The sequence below is a fragment of the Mustela nivalis genome, assembly GCF_964662115.1.
Source record: "Mustela nivalis genome assembly, chromosome: 17".
Lineage (NCBI taxonomy): Eukaryota > Metazoa > Chordata > Mammalia > Carnivora > Mustelidae > Mustela > Mustela nivalis.
Window position 1 is genome coordinate 48,643,855 of NC_139036.1, and position 23,303 is coordinate 48,667,157.

The 23,303-nt window shown below is 36.0% G+C and overlaps 1 protein-coding gene across 34 annotated transcripts in view; it reads right to left on the minus strand.

The window, feature by feature from the left end:
- BPTF (bromodomain PHD finger transcription factor) overlaps positions 1–23,303 on the minus strand; it is a 159,079-nt gene that overhangs the window by 75,046 nt on the left and 60,730 nt on the right. For 27 of the 34 annotated variants that reach the window (XM_082706592.1, XM_082706612.1, XM_082706593.1 and 24 more), the window contains exons 3-6: positions 22,792–23,015; positions 15,233–15,439; positions 14,505–14,693; positions 1,318–1,506 (exon numbers count right to left, since the gene is read on the minus strand). In XM_082706592.1, the coding sequence (XP_082562718.1) occupies positions 1,318–1,506; positions 14,505–14,693; positions 15,233–15,439; positions 22,792–23,015 (809 nt within the window). The remainder of the gene's footprint in view (positions 1–1,317; positions 1,507–14,504; positions 14,694–15,232; positions 15,440–22,791; positions 23,016–23,303) is intronic. The other 7 variants (XM_082706620.1, XM_082706607.1, XM_082706615.1 and 4 more) reach the window with 3 other exon arrangements.

Consider the following 23,303-nt stretch of genomic DNA (forward strand, 5'->3'; position numbering starts at 1 on the left):
TCCCCTTTTCACTTAAGCTAGTTTAAGCTGGTTTGGTAACTTGCAACTGAAAACAAGTTCTAATTAAAACAGATCTCCATCTCCTACCATACACAAAATTATACAGCAAATTAAAAACAAAGTTATACAGTATTATGTGAAATTACTGTAAAACATATGTATATGCTTGGGATAGGATCTAAGTAAGACACAAAATCCAGACAAACCCTAAAAAGATTAATAAATTTAACTATATAAAAATATAAAAATTTCTGTATAACAAGGTAACAGGAAGAGTTAAAACAAGCAATGACTGTATAAGTATATACATAAAAGCAAAAGATAACAGCCATAATACATAAAGCATTCCTAAGACTCATCAAGAAAAACTATCAAAACGCAACAGGAAAAAATGAGCAAAAGATATGAATAAGCAATTCAGTGAAAGTTCAACAAACACATAAAGAGAAACTAAACCACATTAGTAAGCAGAGATATGCAAATTTTTAAATGAAATACTTTTCATCATTAGCAAAAAAGAGACTGATGTTGAATTTAGGTGAGAGTACAAAAAAATAGGTATGTAAATTATTGGTATAAATCCTTTTTAATGTAAAACTAAGCAGCAGTCGTTGCGATTTTAAAAATGTACCTACCATTTGACCCAGCAATTCCACTTACTGTTCCTACAGTGCCAGAAATACTTGCATAAGAAATACTTGCATAAGTACACAGAGTTATATGCTGAGGATGTTTTTTAAAAAAAAAAAAAAAAAAGAAAGAAAGAAAAAAAAAGGCACCACTATAAAACCTGTTAACAGCCTGTATGTACACTAACAGAGAAATGGTAATGAATTAATGTTCATCTATACTGTGGAGTACCATGCAGCAGTTTAAAAAAAAAAAAAAAAGAATGAATTCAATTTATATCATGAGAAGATTCCCTACATACATTACTGAGTGGAAAAAAAGCAAGATGCAGAACAATGCATGCAGAATGATTCCATTTATGTTAAAAAAAAAAAAAGAAAAAAAAAAAAACCTTTTTGGTAAACATACATACATTAATGTAACCACATGGAGAAAGACAGAAAATGTTACACACCAAATTGTTGACAGTGGTTACCTTTGGGGAGGGGGTACTAAAAAGATTTGTTTCTTCCTGTGCATTTGCATTTTTTAAAATAAAAACAATGACAAGTGCTACTTGTGTTCAAAAAAAAAGAAAAAAAAAGGAAAAGAAAATCTAAGTCTTCCCACCCCATCAAACTTTTATTTAAAAAATTAAAAATCAAAAAATTTAAAAAGTTCGCTGTAATGGATGAAGTGTATTCTTACCTATCTCTTCTTGAATAGAGACAGGTGTATGAGACTCTCTTTCTCCATTTTCAGGCTCATCAGCTGCCTTAGCAGATTCACTCTGGGAAGAATTTAGTTCACTGCTGCTGTTACTGTTTTCCAGATTAGGCTGGATGGAGGTAGTGGTAGCACTAGTGTTACTGCTGTCACATGTCTTGTTAGGTTCTTCTAGAAAAATAGAATATCTGATTTTTAGATTAGAAATCACATGAAAAATAACTACTTTGTCAGAAGATATTTAACTGTTTGAGGACTGCATTACAGAGCTAGAATTTAAAAAGAAAAGCTGCTGATGTATGAAGAACACAATGTCTGAGATCTATAAGCAACGCCCTGTGAGTTATTTTTGAAGTCTCTCAGTCTACCAACTCAGACTCTTACCATCTTAGTCTCTACACAAGGCAGACAATCTTTCAGAAACCCCAGAGCTGAAGAAGAATAATAAAGTGATATAATTATCCCACAAAACGTAGCAGTGGTTTTGAGACAATCCCTCAAAATCTGAAATTTATACTCTCCCTTAAAAAAGGAGTCAAACAGTATCAGAAATAGCATTCAACTGGATTATTTATCTCTAAGATTTTCTACTTGAATCTGTGCTCCCAAATTAACTAGAAGGTAATGCTGAAGTCATTGTAAATTTTTAGAACAATTTAATAGTTATTTATCATTAAGAAAACTGAGCAATAACTAAGTAATCACTAAGAATACTTAGTGATAGCTAAGTATATCCCTAAAAGTATATAAAAATGAACATGGTCATTAACTGAAAGCCTACGCTTTTCCATGGTAGTTCAGAAATTAAGGGCCTCCTTCCTTCTGAATTTCATTTTGTCACTAAGATGTTCTTTAAATCACCTAAGTTAAAAAGTGGTTGGCGGTATATCACAAAGGCTATCCCTAATGTATAATGAGCTCCTATTATTTTTTTAAGGAAAAAAAGTCTCAATAACCTGATAGAGAAATAAAAAAATCTGCAAGAAGTCACAAAGAAATGAAAATGGTCTTTAAATATTTGGGAAAATGCTCATTAATTCAAACCGAAAGAAATGCAAAGTAGAACTATATGGAGCTTCCCAGCTATGTGGTTGGCAAAAATCCAAGACTCACAATACACTCAGGTAAAAGAGGCAATTTGTTAATAGGCACTCCCACACAATACAGCAGGAGTGAAAAATGGGGCAAAGTGGATAAAAAGGAACTGACAATATATCCACACATGCACTCCCAAACCTACTAATCCCATGTCCTAAAATCTATCCTAAAATACACTGTTGAAAATACTACATGTTTTATTTACAGAGCTATTCACCGCAGAATTATTTTTAATGGCAAAAAACCTACACAAAACGTCCATCAATGGGGGCACTCACTGAATAAAAGGTGATATACACAATGAGATATGATGCACCCTAACAAGGACTGGGGAGATCACTAGATCCACATATGGAAGATTAAATGTAAAAAGCGCAGAAGCAGTTACAGTATCCTAGCTTCTGTGTAAGAAGGGGACAGAAATATAACTTTATAGGCAGATTTTGATTTTATTAACAAAAATTTTAAAACACCGGAAAAATAAGCAACAATTAACAAATGAGGCTACCTATGAGGGAAGACAAGGAAATGATCACCTAGAGGGAAAGGATGGATATGAAAACTCTCTGTATACAGTCACAGTGTGATTTTGGAATCATGTAGATGTTTTTCATTTTTCTAAAAATTAAAATTAGAAATGTAATCCCTAAAAACTGAAACAAATTAACCTATTTGTACATCAAGTTGTTGGCATAACCCACAGAGAAAAAAATTAATTTAAGTGACTTTGGAACACAGTATTTTGACTGTATGTCCTTACTAGAAATATGGCATAAGGATGAATAAAGAACGATAAAAATCATTTCAAATGCTATTCAGTAGTCTTACTGTCCGCATAATATTGGTGTTACAAAATTACTATAATATACAAGATTATTTCTTATTAATGTACACCAAGACCTTAAGATATATATTAATGATATATTATTATTAACATCTGTATCAGGACAAAGCAAATGTGTAATTAAGTTACTCCTCTGCTAGGGACTAAAGTTTTCAGTGTCAGGGAAGAGATACAAGTTTAAAACCAAGGGGGTAAAAAAGAGAACAAGAAAAAACAGAACACCCAAATATACAATCCTCAATCTGAATCTGAAATGTCAATATGAACAGATGATCTTTTTCTTTTCAAAAATATGTATTTCCTAATACCACCTATCAAAAAAGCCTAAAGGCAAAGACAGCCTGAGGGCAGTAAATACCTCAGCCCAGATTGTGGTCTCTAAATATCGTTCCCTACTAAAAAAGAACCAGGACTTCTTGGAGGAATGACTGATTCTCCGTCTGGGGTAGGAAATATGTAAGATATGCCTCATACATCTTACTTTGTCAAAAAGCAGGGAAGCTATCTAACAGGGTCATGGAAATAGGACTCAAAAGCCAACATGAAGGGGCTTGTGCTGGTCAATATAAGCAAAATGAATAACTACCACAGACTAAAACAAATTGAATACATAAAGACCCATGAGTTCAAACGGATATTTAAAATGAGAAAGCCACGCTCCTGTACAGAAGTCCCTAACTCATGAATCAACACTGAAAGTAACTGGACACCAACTACTGATTCTGAAAAATAATTCAGCATTTATTCCTGCTCTAACTAGATTTCAAGTATTCAAACAGTCTCAGCTAACAAGGGAAAATTCTTCACAGAATTCCAGTTAAACAAATTCAGAAAAAAGACAGAATTAAAAACCACCACATTATACTCTCCAAACAAGTAACTGATCCTGAAATGATCATCAGTGAATGAGAGGTTAACAGAAAACTTTACGATGTCACTACCTGACCTCACTGATCAACTTCAGCATTTATAAAGGCAGACCATAAAAAGACATCACGAGCCTATTGGTGCTTTATAATATGAAGTACCCAGCACAAAGTTATGGAATATTCTTGCCAAAAATAGTTAAAAATGATTTTAATCAAGATTTCAGAATAAACTGAAGAACACTAAGAGGAAGGGAAAAGACAAATCCCAAATGTAGGATATCCCATAGCAAGATACACTATGATTCTCAACAAGTCAACAGTGTACAGAGGGAAAATGTCGGAGAAGGTGAGAATACCCTAGACAAAGAGACTCAAGAGATATAAAATCAACTGTCATGTCATATGGAAACCTTATCTGGAGTTACTACAAATACAACAAATGTAAAAAAAAAAAATTTTTTAAAGAGAGCAAATTTTAAATAACAGAACAGTAGATGATATTAAGGAATTGCTATTAATTTTATTAAAATGACAATGTAATTATATAAGAAAATGTTCATATTTTTCATATTGTTTAGAGATGTATGTAAGATTGATATAACCTGATGTCTGGGATTTGCTTTAAAATACTGCAGTAGGAAAAGAATCCAAAATCATATTAACGAGAAAGGGAGAAAAAAAAAAAAACCTGTGGTATAGTTGCATAGAGGAATATTACAATGCAATTAGCAACATACAATATTATATTATTACTATAATATAAAGTGAGAAACTGAAGTTTCAAAAAGTCACATGTAACACAATACACTGAAAAATAAATATTTAACACTATACATGCGTAATAAAGTTTAAAACTAAAAAGAGAAATACGTAGTTTTTAGAAAATTATGTAAATCAACTCAATGAAGCAAAAGCAAGTGAATTATATATCACTTTGACCTCCAATATCAACAGTCTTGATTCTACTGTGTTTCCCTTATAAAAACAAAAGAAGATTTTAGTGAACACAGGATTCAGAGTGACAACTACTTCAGGTAGGGGAGAAGGAGGCAGGGGATGAACTTGGGGAGGTGATTAAAGATGCAGGTTAGTATCAAAGCAGGACTTAGCTTTTTGTCTGGGTGACAAGTTCCTAGGTGTTTAGTTTCATTATTAAGTAATTTAAGACCTGAATGAATAAATTAAGGGATACTATGCAATGACCAATGATGACTACTATTAACTAAGGACTGTGATTTACCTGACAATGTACACCTAGAATCAAAGAAGAAAATATTTTTTGAGCCAAAAAAAGAAAAACGAGTTAAAAAAAAATGGGTGAAGCAAACAAGACAAATCTTGATAATTCTTTTTTACGTATTAGATATACAGTAATGTGGGTGTGGTCACTATACTATTCTCTTAACTTTTATGTATGTTTGAAAATGTCTCTAGTATAAAAATTTTTTATGAAGGATTTCAAAATGCCAAATTTAACATCTGACAGCTATAAATCAGTAATAAAATCAACTCAGAAAAATCTGAACAAAAGAAGTCTCTCACAAATAATATCAAATTCTTCTCTAACCATTCTTTTCACAGCTGTAAGAGCTGTATTTGTGAAGTATAGTAGTCCTAATGTATAATGGTCGGTCTAAATATCATCTTCTCAATATATATAATATACATAAATATATATATAAAGATAATATATACAAAATAATATATGAAGATATCCCCTCATGACCTCAGAGTGTACTGTCCCACAGAATAAGAAAAATTCTAGACCGGCCCACCAAAACTTTTTTAGCATATAATATACTCCAAGTATGGTAAACTAAGAAAATTCTGGGATAGGAACTTAAAGAGATTATGACTATACACATCTTAAAATACTTTAGAGAAAGTGTTTTCTGCTATTGGGGAGATAATGGTACTTCATTCAATCCCTTACCAGGTATTCTCATCTAAAAAGCCAATAACCCACTGAAAGCAAATCGAATTCAGATTGTATCCATTTAAACTCTAAAGGCAATAATAAACTAAAGACTACCAGAAATTCATAAAACATAGCTTTTTTTGTTACTTCACCCAAAGTTAATCTGTCTTAAGTGGAAAATAGCGTTTCCTCCACTTCAGTTTAGAATACTGATTTTGGCTGTTGGTTTTTGCTTTTTTTTCTAAAGTAGGCTCCACGGCCAGTGTGGAGCACAAGGCACAGCTCGAACTCATGAACTTGAGATAAAAACCTGAGCTGAGATCCAAAGTCAAATGCTTAACCTACAGAACCACCCAGACACCCCGGCTGTTGTTGTTGTTTTAAATAATTGTTCTAGGGGAGCCTGGCTGGCTCAGTCAGAAGACCATGTGACTCCTGTTCTTGTAGCCATGGGATTGAGCCCCACATTGGGTATAGAAATTACTATAAACAAACAAACAAACAAACAAACAAAAAAGCTACCTTTAAATAACTGTTCTACAACTCTTCACTTCTTTACTTCATTTGGCTATAGATTAAGGAAATCTGAAGCAGTTGCTTCAAAATACCACCAAGAAGGTATCACCTACCAAGAGGTACATTTTAAAGCCCGAATTTCTAGCCATATGGCAAATATTATGGGTTTTGGCATTTACAATACTATTTTCATTAGACATGACAAACACTGTCAATGAATCAATTATAGGGTAAGTTTTATGGTTATCCCTCAAACCAAAATTACATGTAGATCTTGATCTTCAACTTCTAAACAGTAACACCAAAACCTAAAAAACAAAATTCTAAGCAAAAAAACTACAAAGAAAAAAGTAATTTTTCTATCTGGTTAAAAGGGGAATTTTTTTAAAGGAAAAAATTGAGGTAAAATAGCTAATCAGAATGTATACAACAAGAAACTAAAACCAAACCTACTAAAAAGGATAAGAAAGAAAAGATTATTTAACTGCAAAAGCTCAAAAGCTTACGGATCAACTCAGTGAGGCTAATACACTGGTTTAGCATCTATTACCAACAGTCTCCTATCAAATGAATTTCCCTTTTTAAGAAAAAAAGGATTTTATTCATTCATTTGAAAGAGTGCGTGAGTACAAGCTGGAGGGGCAGAGGGAGAAAGAGGAGCAGGCTCCCCACAGAGCAGAGCGCCCAATGCAGGCCTTGATCCCAGCACCCCGGGATCTAGATCTGGGCTGAAGGCAGATGCTTAACTGACTGAGCCACCCAGGCACGCCCACCGAATTTCCCTTGTAGTAAAATTCAAAACTAAAGCAAAGTGCCTATCTTTCAAGATGTCATTATCCCCAAAAGTTAATAGTTTAAATCAATATGTTCCTTTAGTTTAACTTTATAGCAGTTAGAGTTTCAGAATGTCCATGGAAACATTTTCAAAACAATTATATGGAAATGAAGCTAGTTTCATCTACTGCTGATATGTTCTTTAATCCCAGGCATTAAATCTGCAGGCATCAACTTAAAACAAATGCTGTCTGCATTGTCTGAATACAAACTCTCAAGAGTGGATTTGACTTTAAGATGCTAGCAAGTCATGTATCCTTTTCTCCACTTTTAAATTTGAAACTTGACATTCTAGTACAAAAAGGTTCCAATCTAAAATCCAGGACAAAAGTATAATTCTGAAACTAGCCTCTTGTTAATTACAAAGAAGTAATACTAAAGAGCATACTTGCTACATGGGGATGTTTTTGGCAACATAACCATTTTCATGAACTGAAGTGAAATGTCTGGAACACAGATGCAAGGAAAAAAATCTAATAGGTATGTTAAAAGATTAGTATTTTTAAGTGATGGCTACTAACCTTTCCCAAAATATGGTCCAACTTTTCAGTTTTTTTTTTTTTAAGATTTTATTCATTTATTTGACAGAGAGAAATCACAAGTAGATGGAGAGGCAGGCAGAGAGAGAGAGAGAAGCAGGCTCCCTGCTGAGCAGAGAGCCCGATGCGGGACCCAATCCCAGGACCCTGAGATCATGACCTGAGCCGAAGGCAGCAGCCTAAACCACTGAGCCACCCAGGCGCCCCCAACTTTTCAGTTTAATCAATCTTTGCCACATAAAAATCTTTCTGATCACTGATCATACCCAAAATGAAATCACATCTGCATGTTTTTTCTCATGTTCTCACTCCCACAGATTTTTTGACCATGAATTTATAATTCTTCCCTTACATAATATCATTTATTGTATCACAAAATGACAGTGCTCTCTGATAAGACTTTATGTCAAAATATAGCTTGAAATAATATACATTTACTTCTTTTCTTCTGAAGATTTCTTTAAATTTTTAAACAATCTCTACACCCAACACAGGGCTTGAACCCACAACCCCAAGATCAAGAGAAACACTTTTCACTGGGCCAGCCAGGCTCCCCAATATACATTTACTTCTGAAAAAATCTGAAAGTAGATGTATTTTTTTTAAGATTTAATTATTTGACGAGTGCATGGTGGGGGGAGGGGTAGAGAGAGAAGGTAAAGTTGATTCCCCACTGAGGAGGGAGCCGAACCAGGGGCTCGATCCCAGGACTCCAAGATCACAACCCGAGCTGAAGATAGACACTAAACCAACGAGCCACCCAGGTGCCCTGAAAGTAGATGTATTTCTAAAAAGATTCTGGATATATTTCTAAAGAAATTCTAGGGGTGCCTGGGTGGCTCAGTCAGTAAAGCATCTACTTTCAGCTCAGGTCATGATCCCAGGGTCCTGGGATGGAATTAAAAGCAAGCTGTTGTAGCTTAGAAATTTTACTAAAGATAAAGGACATTTTATCTTTGAATCTCTGAACCACACCTAGGTGGTTCAGTTAGTTGAGTGTCCAACTCCTGATTTCCCCTCAGTTCACAATCTTAGGGTTGTGAGATGGAACCCCACGTCAGACTCCACACTCAGCAGGGAGACTGCTTGAGATTCTATTCCTCTTCCTTTGCACGTGTGTTCTCTCTCTAAAATCAATGAATAAATCTTACAAAAAAAAAAGATAAATGATATTTTGCAATAATAAAGTTAATTCAACAAGAAATATATAGACTATGTGCACCTAATTAGACAGTCTCAAAGTATATAATGCAAAAACTGAAAAAAAAATTAAGAGAAAAAGGCAACTCCACAGTAAACTGAAGTAATTTTAAAGTATCTTACAGAAAAAGAAGATAGAGAAAAAAAATAGCAAGGATAGAGATTTGAACAACAGAATTCAAAATCTTGATCTGACTGCCCAATATTGTACCCAACAACTAAAAATATGTATTGATAATTAAGACATTTATCAATATTAACCACATACTGAACCATAAAACCTCAACAATTACTCTGACTGCAGTAGGTTAAGCTAAAAATCAATGGCAAAAAAAAAAAAAAAAGATAACCAGAATGGGTTAAAAAGAAAACTATCTCATAATCAGAAAACATTTTAAACTGAATGACAAAGACAATATATCAGTTTGCAGGATGCAGCTATGGCAGTACATAAAGGGAAAATCACAGCCTTGACAGACTAGAAAAAATAAATAAAAACTAAAAATTATCAAAGCATCCATCTTAAGGAGGCAGAGGAGAAATAATATTGCATCTAAATGTAAGTATCAACTAGGATACTCTTTTGGAGGAGCTCTATTTTTTTTAAATACAACCAAAACAATGATAAAAATTAAAAATTTTAGGGGTACCTGGGTGGCTCAGTCATTAAGTGTCTACCATTGGCTCAGGTCATGATCTCAGGGTCCTGGGATTGAGCCCCACATCGGGCTCTCTACTCAGCAAGAAGCCTGCTTCCCCCGCTCTCTCTGCCTACTTGTGATCTCTGTCTGTCAAGTAAATAAGTAAAATCTTAAAAAAAAAAAAATAGGGATGACTTGGTGGCTCAGTCGTTAAACATCTGCCTTTGGCTCAGGTCATGATCCCAGGTGCTGGGATCAAGTTCCACATCAGGCTCCTTGCTCAGCAGGGAGCCTGCTTTTTCCTCTGCCTGCTGTTCTCCCTGCTTGTGCTCGTTCTCTTGTTCCCTCTCTCTCTCTCTCTGACAAATAAATAAATTAATTAAAAAATCAATGTAAGGGGATTCCTTGGTGGCTCAGTGGGTTAAGACCTCTGATCCCAGAGTTCTGGGATCGAGCCCCATGTCGGGCTCTCGCTCAGTGGGGAGCCTGCTTCCTCCTCTCTCTCTGCCTAATTGTGATCTCTCTCTGTAAAAGAAATAAATAAAATCTTAAAATAAAAAATCAATGTAAGTACTTCTGCTTCCAGAAGGAGCAGAGGGACTGGAATTAACCCTCTGTCATGAAAACAATCACAAATGAAAAAGACACCACAAAAGAGAAAACAAAAGAACTGACAGGTAGTTTACAAAAAAAGGTAGCCGAATGGCCTGGGTATACATATATTTAACAAATATGTGCATATATACACAACATACACACACACACACATGCTCAACATTCTCAGTCACAAGTTCAAACCAGATATCCCTATAATGCCATCAGAATGACTAAAATAAAGGAGAAAAAACCGAATGACACTAATGATACCAAGTGTTAGCAAGGATGCAGAGGAGCGAGCACTCTCACAGACCACTGATGAAGTGTGAACCTGTATAACCACTCTAGAAAGCTACCCATTTCTATTAAGATGAGCATGTACAACCTGAATGACCCGGGAAATTCACAGCTAAGACTTATACCTCCAGAAAGGCACATATAGGAGCATAAAAAACATGTAAAAGAATATCCACTGTAGCATTATTCACAATGGTCCCCAAATGGGAAACCATTCAAATGCCTATCAACACAAAAAATGAGTAATTATAATTAATTAGTAATTGATCACTATATATGTCTGTAATAGAATATCATACTGCAATAAAACAGAATGTCCTACTATTACAAGTAATATCTGGATGGCTCTCATATATTGAGGTAAAAAAAAACTGGACATCAAAAAGTACATACTGTTTGATACCATTTATGATCTTTTTTAAAGGCAATCCTAACTGACTTGTAGAAGTCAAGACAGTAAATGCTTTTGTGGGGATGGGCATAGTGGTGACTAGGGGGGACATGATGTGGTTATAGAGGTATGCTTTAGGAAACCGTTTGCTTAACACCTACGTACTTTACCATGTTATATTTTAATGAAAAAGTTTACCAAAACACATTTTTCCATAAAAAACAACCTTCCAATATGACAGTCTTCTATTGGTAAGCCTGAGTCATTAAATCAGGCGTCTGAATACATTCTGGAGGTTTGGGAAAGAAAGCCAATGAGATGCTTTCTATCACAGTTATTGTTTCTCATCTACCCAGAATAACCCCCCTCTCCAGTTCTTGTAATACCACATCTCATCTACTGCCCACAGAGAGTGGTCCAGGGATACCACAAAGCACCCAGCACACTGCCAGGCACCTGGCACTCAATAAATACTTGTTGAATAAATGAGTGCATGGAGAAAGAGACAGAAACAGAAGGAAGCAGAGAGTCTTCTATGTAACTACGTTACGGTCTTCCATGAGGATCAGGACTCTACCATTAGGCCCATCTACTGCCCACTAGAAAGGAGAATCCTCAAGGGTCTTGACTTTGTTTTGGTCACTGATACATTCCCACTAGTGTTGTAAATTTTAAAGTGAGGGATTTACTAAAATGTCTGTCTACTTTAAATGTACCAAACTCCTCTTTAAAAACTGGTGTGGTGTGTTTAATGTATGTCTTTAAAAATGCTTTTCACAGGGACGCCTGGGTGGCTCAGTTGGTTGGGCGGCTGCCTTCGGCTCAGGTCGTGGTCCCAGCGTTCTGGGATCGAGTCCCGCGTCGGGCTCCTTGCTCGGCAGGGAGCCTGCTTCTCCCTCTGCCTCTGCCTGCCATTCTGTCTGCCTGTGCTTGCTCTCTCGCCCTCTCTCTCTGATAAATAAATAAAATCTTAAAAAAAAAAAATTTAAAAATGCTTTTCACATTGTTTTGGAAACAAGTATGAGACTACCAGGTTTTTAGGTTTAGTTTAATTTTCTACTCTAGTCAAGGAGAGAGCTGTGATTTACCCAATGGTCAGGTTTTCAATTTATAGCCTCTTCAGCTCTCTGGCACTCTGATCCTGCTAATGAACCCAATCAACTCCAATTACAGCAACTCACAATTGCTATTTGCTCCCACTTCTTGTTCAGGATCTCATCTAAATCGATTTTTTGTGACCTATACGTGAAAAACCAACTGAACGCAAAGTTTAAATACGAAGTTTAAATACTATATTACTGAACCTTAAATGTGTAATTCAACTCACCCACTTTGTTATTTTTTACTCACTAGGCCTTCTCCCTCTTTCAAAGCTTTGACTGTATACAGCAATAACAACATATCCAGCATTCACTGAGCATTCAACACGTCAGGTACTACCCTAACTCTTGCAGATACAGTATTTCATCTGGCATCCCTTAAAAGTATACCAAGATAAGAGTTTCTCCCTTAAACCATTCTGGTAGCAAAAGAACAAATGTCTGAGAGATATTAATAAACTGGTAATAAATAATGTAAAAGCAAATGTCTGCTAAAATCTGTGCACAGCTGTTATTCTACTGTGTTTGGTTTAAGAACCAAACAACTAACCAGTATATAAACCTACTAGTAAGAATAAGGTTCACAATAACTATCAATCTAAAAGCATAAAGAATATTTTAGTAAGTATTTACTAAGGATGTAATCATAATTCCAATAAAAATGAAATTCTCTTCACAATTTTGGGGACCTAGTACTCTGCTTCCAAATTCTGTCTCATAAAGATATTAAGTCGTAATACTGTAATATTTTAATTGGACAGGACCTAGAGTCTAACCACAGAATTATAGATCTCTGATTCTCCAGTCCATTCAATAAAGGACTTGTGCTGAAATCATCTCTGACAGGTCAGGTAGGTATAAACATCACTTATTCCTTCATGAAATGAAATGATCTCTGATAGGTATTTACTAAATGAATCTCATAAAAGGGAATTTATTACTTCTATTTTCTAAACAGCTCTAATTTAAAGTGGTTAATATTTACTCATAATATTCCTATTATTTCTACTTATTTGACTTAATATCCTACATCTCAAAGAGAAGTCTAATCCCCCAGCCAACTTCTCAGTGGACAATTACATTATTTTCAATCTAGCTTGCTCTTGATACCAAGTCTATTCTTTTCTAGGCTCAAAATTTTGTTTTATTTCACCAGTTAGCACAGTTTTCAGACTTTTCTTCATCTTAATCAACAATCATTAGGATAAAATATGGTGACCTTATTATTCTGATTCTTTTGGACCCTACACATACATCTCTGCATGTAATCTAATGTTACATTTGTTACTAATTTAATGTTACTGGTGTTTTCAGCAACAGTTCACTGTTTATAAGTACTCAGTTGAAAGCAGTCACACAAGAACTGTTAATCATCAAAATCCTTCAAATTACAAAACAGGGACATTGAGGCCTTGTGAGATTAAATATGACATTAACTTAGGGCAGAAGTGGATCTAGAATCAAGCCTTCCAACTGTTAACTAATGCTGTCGTTCTTCCCAACACATCAGAATCCTACCCCCAAGAGCAATGACAGTACCACAAGTTGGAAAATACATGATATTCTTATAATATATAGAAAAAATCATTAAGGACTTCCAGCAAGGTATTAGCTATGATTCTTAATTTGTGGTGGGATTACCAATGTTTATTTTGTTTTGCTCACCTAAATTTTCTAGTTTGCTTTTTAAAAAATACATATAGCTCTTATAATAAAATTTATTTTTCATTAAAAAAAGGTCCAAGGAAAGGCATAATGACATTCTTTGCGTGTGATATAACTTACTTCAAGTATAATTTTAATTTTAAAAAGCTTAAAATATGGACTATTGATTAACTTAACATTTTCAATGTCAAAATTTATCTTGCAAAAAATGTTTTGTGACAATGGTTTTCTATTATAACATTATGGTTGAAATGTTTAAAAAACTACACAAGCACATGCAAACATAAATTAATTTGTTAGTACATACAGAATTGGAATGGTCAAATCATTCAACACGGAGCCATTAGTATGTAAGTACTTAAAACCAAAATATCTGCCACTATGATCTGATGATAAAATATACAAATAAGTCTATTAGTCAAAACCAGCTAAATGAACTTAAAAAAGCATGAAGATTATGATGAGTTTCAAGCACTAACTGCAAGAACACGTGTCAAACTCCAAATGTTAGGTGACAATTTAGCAATCAGGGATGGCACTTAATGTAAGCAAGCAGCATGAATGAACACATACTTTAAAATTTCAGGTGACATTCAGCTTTTACTACAAAAGGGAACGATTCCCCCCATTACAGAGGCATTGATACACTGCCCTCTGTACCTGGCACATCCTGGGGGAGCTCAGATGCCACCTTCTTCTCTGCCATGTTGCTGCTATCATGGGTTTCTGAGAGACACCCCACGGGACTCCTCCCTTCAGAGGGACTAGTCTCTTCTGAAGAAGCATTTGTTGTGTTGTCGCCAAGATTTGCTGACACAGAGTTACCTTTATCCCCAACTTCTGTTGGCTCTACAGTAAAATGCACAACAAAACTTTAAAGATATCCTTTAAAATTGCTTTAGGACAAATGGCCACATTCAATCAACTACTAAAAATGAATGATCACCAAGAAAACGTGCTTTTATTTGATGGCCATTTTGAAGCAATTAGATTCTGGAATACTTCTGCAGTAAGTAATCCAAAGAGTATTTACGAATATTTAAAATATTAAGAATGTTTAATTAATATAAAAATGAACATATCACATACAAAAGTGCATATTCTGCTATAAAAATAGGGATTTTTCACCAACAAATCTCATAAGAAAATGGCACCTTATTAGGAAGTATAAACAGAGATATATATTATAAGCAATCCACCAATATGTAAAACTCATTACAATGATTATACATGTTACAAGGGGAAATGATATCCTACTTTCTGTAGAAATAGAAATTTAAATAACTATTCGTAATAAAAAGAGATTCATTTTCATTTTGAAAGTAAAACTGAAGGTTACATATATAACACTGATTAAATATCACTTTCTAGCCAAATAATTTTTTTACCCTCAGATTTTCCTTGCTCAGGATCATCATCCGCTGTTTTGTCGTCACTGTCTTTTTCAAGGGACTGGTCTTCAAACTCCTCTCTACTTTTCTCAACATCTTTGGAGCTATTATTCTCAGTCTCGTTCTTGTCCTTTTCTACTTCTTCTGGGCTTTTAACAATATCAATATCTCCTTTTTTGGCTCTTATGGATTCCAAAATTTCTTCTGTAATAAAAAAACAAAAAGTTTTGCTTCCATATATACCAAATATAAAAGTACTACAGATGCCACTTAAGAGTTTGAATATAAGTTATTAAAATTAAACATGTTAAGACATTAGAACTATGAAATAAGGATAAGGATTATCAATACGATTTCAATGCTTATAGAACCCAACCAATTTGGTTATCTTCGTTTCTACAAAATACATGGAAATTACAACTACTTTCTTTTTTCAAAAAAGAAAATCAGTCTAACCTTTGAAGTTGACATGATAGAGATTACTGTCATTTCTTCTACCGTATGAGGGAAACTGTAAGCTGCACAGACCCACAGTCTAGGCAGTGTGGTACAGTGGTCAAAACCAAGGTACCCATGACCCAGTGCACATCTGACTTGAACTAGCTGTTTAGACTTACAGTCGCCAAGCTATCTAACCTTCAGGCGCTACTGCAAAATGAGAAAACAAAGTCCCATTTGGAAAATACATTTCTCTCTGAAGCCCCGTAACTGTTCTGAAAGTCAATAAATCCCTAAGGGCTCTAATCCTCTTTTAATTTGGGTAGAATATTATAGCATGATGTAGACCACAAGTATATTGGCAAAGACTCTCTTTGGATTATGATCCAACACTATCATTTTCTATTTTGGTCCTCAAGTTTATTCCAGCTTTGGCCCCTGGGAGCTGAAAGTGAGGCTTGTGTTCTCTGAACACACTTCAGTCGTTCCGGTGTTCATTCGTTCATTCATGAAGCGCTCCCTTACTTTCTAGTATGACAAGACGTTCCAAGCTCACCTTGTATTTTCCCTGCCCCAACCCTAGAATCCATGATCTCTGTAAGGACTCTTGGTTCTTTTTTTATTGGAGAATGATATTCCGAAGATATGATCTGGGCTCAGGTGTAATTGTTACTATTACAGTGTCACTATTTCGATACTCAGCCGACAGCTAGGAAATGTTATGTATATGCATACTAAACAATGTATGTCATACATCTATATTTTTTCTCTATCTTTGTGCGGTGGTTTGTGTGGTCCATTCAAGCACTGCCCTGTTGCTTCTCTGTAACTTCTAACAAGAGAAACCTTGTTCTCATTATCTATATCTATTTATTTGGTCAACTCTAGTATACACAGTAATTTTAGAACTGCTAAATGTACCCCCATGAGAAACAAAATTACCAACTAGAGTACAGTGTTTGTGAACAAGAAACATTTTTAATGCCATGTAACATGGTATTTTTTTTTTTTATTTTTGAATTTCCTTGTTTACATTTCCTTTGTTTAAATCTTCTGTACCTGCATTTTCATCCAGGCTTCTTAAATTGTAGGTATCTAGGGTGCCTGGGTGGCCCAGTGGGTTAAGCCGCTGCCTTCGGCTCAGGTCATGATCTCAGGGTCCTGGGATCGAGTCCCGCATCAGGCTCTCTGCTCAGCAGGGAGTCTGCTTCCTCCTCTCTCTCTCTCTCTCTGCCTGCCTCTCTGCCTACTTGTGATCTCTCTCTGTCAAATAAATAAATAAAATCTTTAAAAAAAAAATTGTAGGTATCTAGAATGTTTCCTAGGATTAAAAAAAAACCTAAAAAGTCATCACTGGAAAACACTGATCTTTCTGATAAAGTGATGACAGCTGAGCTGGCTGGAGTTAACTCCTCACACTCTCTATCACCTTCTCTATTCCGAATTTCTATAAGAATTCAGAGCCAATCAATATATGACCATCTAAGATAGGTACAGGACAAGTTCATATGGAAGAAATTCCAACTGGCATGTTTTCTGTCCTCCTCATCATCCAAGTCTTCTTCCCAAGATCCTTTTGACCTATCTCTTCATATCCCTTTACCCACCACTTTCAGTTCAATTCACCACAGACGTGGTTACGCTTGCTAATAAGTACACTAAACTTATCAATGGAAGTATCTCGTTTTTTTTAAAGAACTTTTTATTTAGAAGTCTAGTTTCTAATCACTTGCTCTTCTTTTTTTTTTTTTTTAAGATTTTATTTATTTATCAGAGAGAGGGGGGTGGAGAGAGCGAGCACAGGCAGACAGAATGGCAGGCAGAGGGAGAAGCAGGCTCCCTGCCGAGCAAGGAGCCCGATGTGGGACTCGATCCCAGGACGCTGGGATCATGACCTGAGCCGAAGGCAGCTGCTCAACCAACTGAGCCACCCAGGCGTCCCTAATCACTTGCTCTTCTTAGAGCCATATTATTTCTCTTTCAAACACAGCTCCACCCAGATTTTCAACTTCCAACTCTTCTTTTTCCTTTTTTCAAGGAATATCTATGCCCAATGTGGGGCTTGAACTCACAACCCTGAGATCAAGAGTCACCAGCTCTACCGACTGAGCCAGCCAGGCGTCCCCAGCTGCTGGCTTTTTCATCTAACTAGTTCAAGTTCCTCCCAACTTTCCTAGTGCCATTTAATGAGAATAAAACAACATTAAAAACAAGACAAAACAAAACTACTACTACCAAGGTGAGTGGGTGGCGCAGTCAGCCAGTTAAACATCTGACTCTTGATTTCAGCTCAGGTCATGATCTCAGGGTCGTGAGATTAAGCCGTATGTGGGGTTCTGTGCTGGGCATGGAATCTGCTTAAGATTCTCTCTCTTCCTCTTTCTTTGCCCCTCCCACCCGCTCTTTCTCTCTCTCTCTAAAATAAAATAAAAACCATCTCTACTTAGAAAAATGTATTCCAAATATAAACTTCCTTCAAAAACACCAAAATAAAGAATTATAAAATACAATTACCATAAAGGTTATGATAAAGCAAATATAGCAAACTACTTACAACTAAAAATATACAGTAAATTGTATAATCAGGATGGACATACAGGTGCTTACTGTACCAATCTTTTGATCTTTCCATCTATTTGAAAATTTTCATAAACTATTAGACAAAAACAGAAAAGGAAAACTGAACTATCAAAGTAGAATTAAACTCTCCTAAAGTATACATATAAGTATATAAAAACCAAAGGGCTTGGTGCGCCTGGGTGGCTCAGTAGGTTAAAGCCTCTGCCTTTGGCTCAGGTCATGATCCCAGGGTGCTGGGATCGAACCCCACGTCGGGCTCTCTGCTCAGCAGGGAGCCTGCTTCCTCCTCTCTCTCTCTCTGCCTACCTCTCTGCCGACTTGTGATCTCTGTCTGTCAAATAAATAAAATCTTTAAAAAAATAAACAATAATAAAAAAAAAAAAACCAAAGGGCTAAACTTGAAAGGATTTATGCTATTTTCAAGGTTAAGAATGTCAAGTCATTAGAATACACTGTGATGCTGAAACTGATGTCACGATAATGCAAATTACTCCTGGCTATTTCAGAACCTAGTAGTTTCTGCTGTTTTCCTATCATAAAATCCCAAATTGAAGAACACCACAAGAAATTATTCTAGGTTTTTACCTGGCCCAGATGCTCCTAAAGGGACTACCATAGCTCAGATTATGGTTCCCAGTGAGAGCAAATAGACTTAACAGTGGCAGACCAGCGTTTTAATGGTGAATTCTTCCGTCTGAATGTTTAATTTATTGCCAGTACCCACACCCCTTACAAAGCTGTTGAGAGGATTAAAGGCTTGTAAAACATCTAGATGAACACCAAAGCAGGTACTCAAAAATGCCAGTTTTCAGGATGCCTGGGTGGCTCAGCTGATTAAACAGCTACCTTCAGCTCAGGTCATGACCCCAAGGTCCTGGGATCAAGTCCCACACCAGGCTCTTGCTCAGTGGGGAGCACTGATTCTCCTTCTGCCTGCCACTCCCCATGCTTGTGCTCTCTTTCTCTCTGGTAAAATCTTAAAAAAAAAAAATTTTAAAAAGATAGTTTTCTCTCCTCTTCCTCATCAATTTTCAATTCTTTTGAGTAAGAGAACCATGTTGAATGAACCTTAGCAAAGGAGGAGGAGAAGAGAAAAGAAAAGAAAAAAAAGTGTCACTTTCTGTCTAGATCTCCCATGAAATAAATCCAAGCCACAGTCACTCTTACTTAAATGAGCTCCACACTGTATTAAGAGGGTAACTACAGGATCAAGACAGTCCCACAGCACATAAGCACTAGTCACCTAACTGTCTTAGAATATATTCTGGCCTAATGCTCAAAGCTTTCTCTGCTGTTCCTGATTACATAAAAAAGTTTAATTTTTTAAAAAGTACATTATATGCTGGGCACCTGGGTGGCTCAGCTGGTTGAGCACCTGACTCTAGGTTTCAGCTTCAGGTCATGATCTCAGAGTTGTGGGACTGATCAAGCCGCCATAAGGCTCCACACTCAGTGGGGAGTCTGCTTGAGATTCTGTTTCTCCTCCGTCTGCCTCTCTCATCCACTAAAAATAAATAAACTGAATCTTTAAAAAACAAAAATAAAACCAAAAAATGCTCATTGTAGGAAATTTGAAAAATACAAATAAGATACCAACTATAATCCTACTATGCTAATTGGTTATTATTATTATTTTTTTTTTATAAAAGCTGGTGTATTTACCACGTTGTTTATTTAGAGAAAGAGAATTTAAGTACTTCAAAGACCCAGCTACCGTTCTGGCACGGTACCTTATGTAATTCTCCAAATCTCCAATCTTCTATCGTATGATAATCCAATTCTTCTATATTGGGCACTTCTAGTTTTTCACATTCCCCTGTATCAGACCACTAAACATTCTGATCACCAATTCCTATTTTGGTTTTGCTCTTTACTTAAGATGACACTGGGGTGCATGAGTGCCTCAGCTGGTGAGCGTCTGACTTCAGCTCAGGTCATGACCTCAGGGTCCTAGGATGGAGCCCATCAGGCTCTGTGCTCAGCAGGAAGTCTACTTGTCCCTCTCCCTCTGCCCTTTCCCCTGCTCAAGTGTACCTCCTGGTCTCTCTCCCATAAGTAAATAAATCTTGGAAAAAAAAAAAGATGATACCACCTCTACAATTCTGTACATAGGCAAGCTCACTCTAGAAAATATTTCTAATTCAACATACTTGATAAAAACATACATAATACTGCATTTTAGGGGACTGGACATAGTTCTTTATTATTGTACTAAAAGCAGAGGATGCAAAAAAGTAAAAATGGATTTGTCAATTTTAATGCCAGGATTCATGAAAGAAAACCAAGAGGAAAGTAACCTGTCTAAAATTAATAAACTTCCTATTATCTGATCTATACCACGGAGAAAAAGAAATCAGAAGGGGATACAAACTCCCCCCAAAATTCTAACATCTACAATTATCTGATAAAAATGTTACCTATTTTTCTCAATAGATCTAATAGAAAAATACTTCCAACAACCAGACATGAAGAAACACAATCCTTGGTAATTAGTCTGCTAGTTTCTGAAGATGAAGTCATGTGTATGCAACGGTAGTTATACAGGACAGTATGACTATCGTCCTCAAAAAAACATGGGTGAATTCAAGTGAATGCTGATGTAGAGTATGTGAGAAGAAGCTGGGAAACAGCTTAACTAAATATATTTATTAAGTATAGACATTCTATTTGAAGCAAAATAGAGAATGGGGAAATTTTTTCAGTAAATGGAGACTCAAGAACATTAAAAGGATTTTACATATAGCAGATAATGTATATAGAAAAGCAAAACCAGGCAGTTAAAGTGTACTTTCAGAGTCTTGCCCAATCATTTTACCTAAGATTTAAAGAAAACACAGGTGATACTTATTAAACATAAAAAAGTGGGAAAAAAAAGTGAAACTGGAGATTACAAAGGAAGTTCACGTTTCATTCTATACCTTTCTGTACTATTTAAGCTTTCTTTAAAAAATCATATTCTGTTACACTGAAAAGAAATTAAATTTTTAAAAATCATATTTATTATCTTTTTTTAGAAAGCAAAAAGTTGAGCAACAAAGTAAATCAGGTACTACTGAAATATAATCCAAAGTATAAAATAGATATCCATGAGTCCACACTGATATAAATAAATAAACGAGGAGAATAGACAATCTCCCTTGCAGAAAAGTCCCAAATAATTTGTGTAGACAGCTGCTACCCCAGAGTGGAGCCCAAACCCTCCCCACCTGAGCGCAGGCAGTGCACAGTGACTTTCTTCCGAAAAGCACAGCACAGGTGGGAGCAGTGATCTTACAGGGCAGAAACTCAACAAATGCCACCTGAACCAGATGAACATCATCAGTGACAAGTCACGTGATGGCATGTAGTACTGACAGGAGGAGAGTGGTGTGGTCTTCCTTCCAGAATCCGTATCTCAGTTCTGAGAAGGACATGAGACAAATCCATTTGAGGGCCTTCTATTAAATACCTGGCCAGTACTCCTCAAAACCATCAAAGTCATCAAAAATATAAAAAGTTGGAGAAAATGTGACAGTCTAGAGGTACCTAACAGACATAAGTAAATACAGTGTGGGAGCCTGGATGGGATGGTGAGACAGAGAAAGGTTACCAGTAAAAATAGGAAAATCAGAATAAAGTATAGATTAAGGTATCATAATGCTATCAATATAGGTTCACTACTTATGACAAATGTGCCACACCAATGTAAGATGCTAATAATAGGGGAAACCTGGTGCAGGGAATCTGGAACCCTCCGTACTACCTCAGAACCTTTCTGTAACTATAAAACTATTCTAAAATCGAAAGTTTTATTTAAAAAAAAAAAAAAAAAGCAAAGAGTATCTTTTAAAAGAATACTCTTTCTCATAATTAAAAGTAGGATTCGCGGGATGCCTGGGTCTACTACCTACTGAGGTAGGCTGAGCATCTGCCTTTGGCTTTGGTCATGATCCCAGAGTCCCCAGACTGAGCCCTGAGTCTGGCTCCCTGCTCAGTGGGGAGCCTGCTTCTCCCTCTCTGCTCCTCACCCCACTCGCGCTCTCTCCCTCTCTGCCTCTCTAATAAATAAATAGTTTAAATAAATAAATAAATAAATAGAAGTAGGATTCTCAATAAGATACCCAAATTAAAGAAAAAAAAAAAACAATTTAGTAATGACCATGGTAAGATACTAAAGGCTAAAATGCATAAAATCCCTAATTTATGCTGGGATGAACAAGATTCCTTAAGAAAAAGAAAACAGAGAACTGAGGTGCCTGGGTGGCTCAGTCAGTTAAATGTCTGCCTTTGCTCAGGTCATCATCCCAGTGTCCTGGGATCGAGCCTCAAGTCGGGCTCCCTGCTTAGCCGGGGGTCTGCTTCTCCCTGTCCCTCTGCTGCTCCCCTGCTTGTGCTTTCCTGCTCACTCTCTCAAATAAATAAGATATTTAAAAAGAAAAAACAGAGAATTAAAATATATATAACTTGAAATTTTAATGATTTCAAGTTTTACAGGGATTTCATAGCAAGAGTTCATCCTAAATTTAGTAACAAGCAAATTGAGAAAATTTCCCTCTCACCATTAGCTGCCGCCAGAAAGGATTTGTTACTGCCCCGAGCCTTATTGGTCAAGTCTTCAGTTATATCCATGTGCCGGTGGATTTCTTCCCGCATTTCTTCCAGAATTTTGCAAAGTTCTGCTTCCCAGTAATCTTTATCTAGACAGTCAATTAATTCTGCAAGTTGGACCTTTGTGCTGTAGTACCAAATTTTCTTCTCATTCTCATTTTCTGTATCTTCTTCTCTGTTTAAAAGAAGTACAAAAACACTCTCTGTGTTAGACATAACGGCACTGATCTGACAACTGCCATCTATGCACTGAAGGTTAAAATAAGGTAACACAAAGTCTGCCCACTAAAGCTCAGTATATTTGCTCACAAGAAATCCCTTCAAGTCTCATTCAAACTCAAATTACTTTTACTTTAATTGAGCAAGCTCTAATTATTTTGATTTCCTAGCCCACAGTAGCTTAAGATAAAACAATCTGTGAGAAATAGTGGAGAGAGAGGATGGAGAGCCTGGGTCGCTCGGG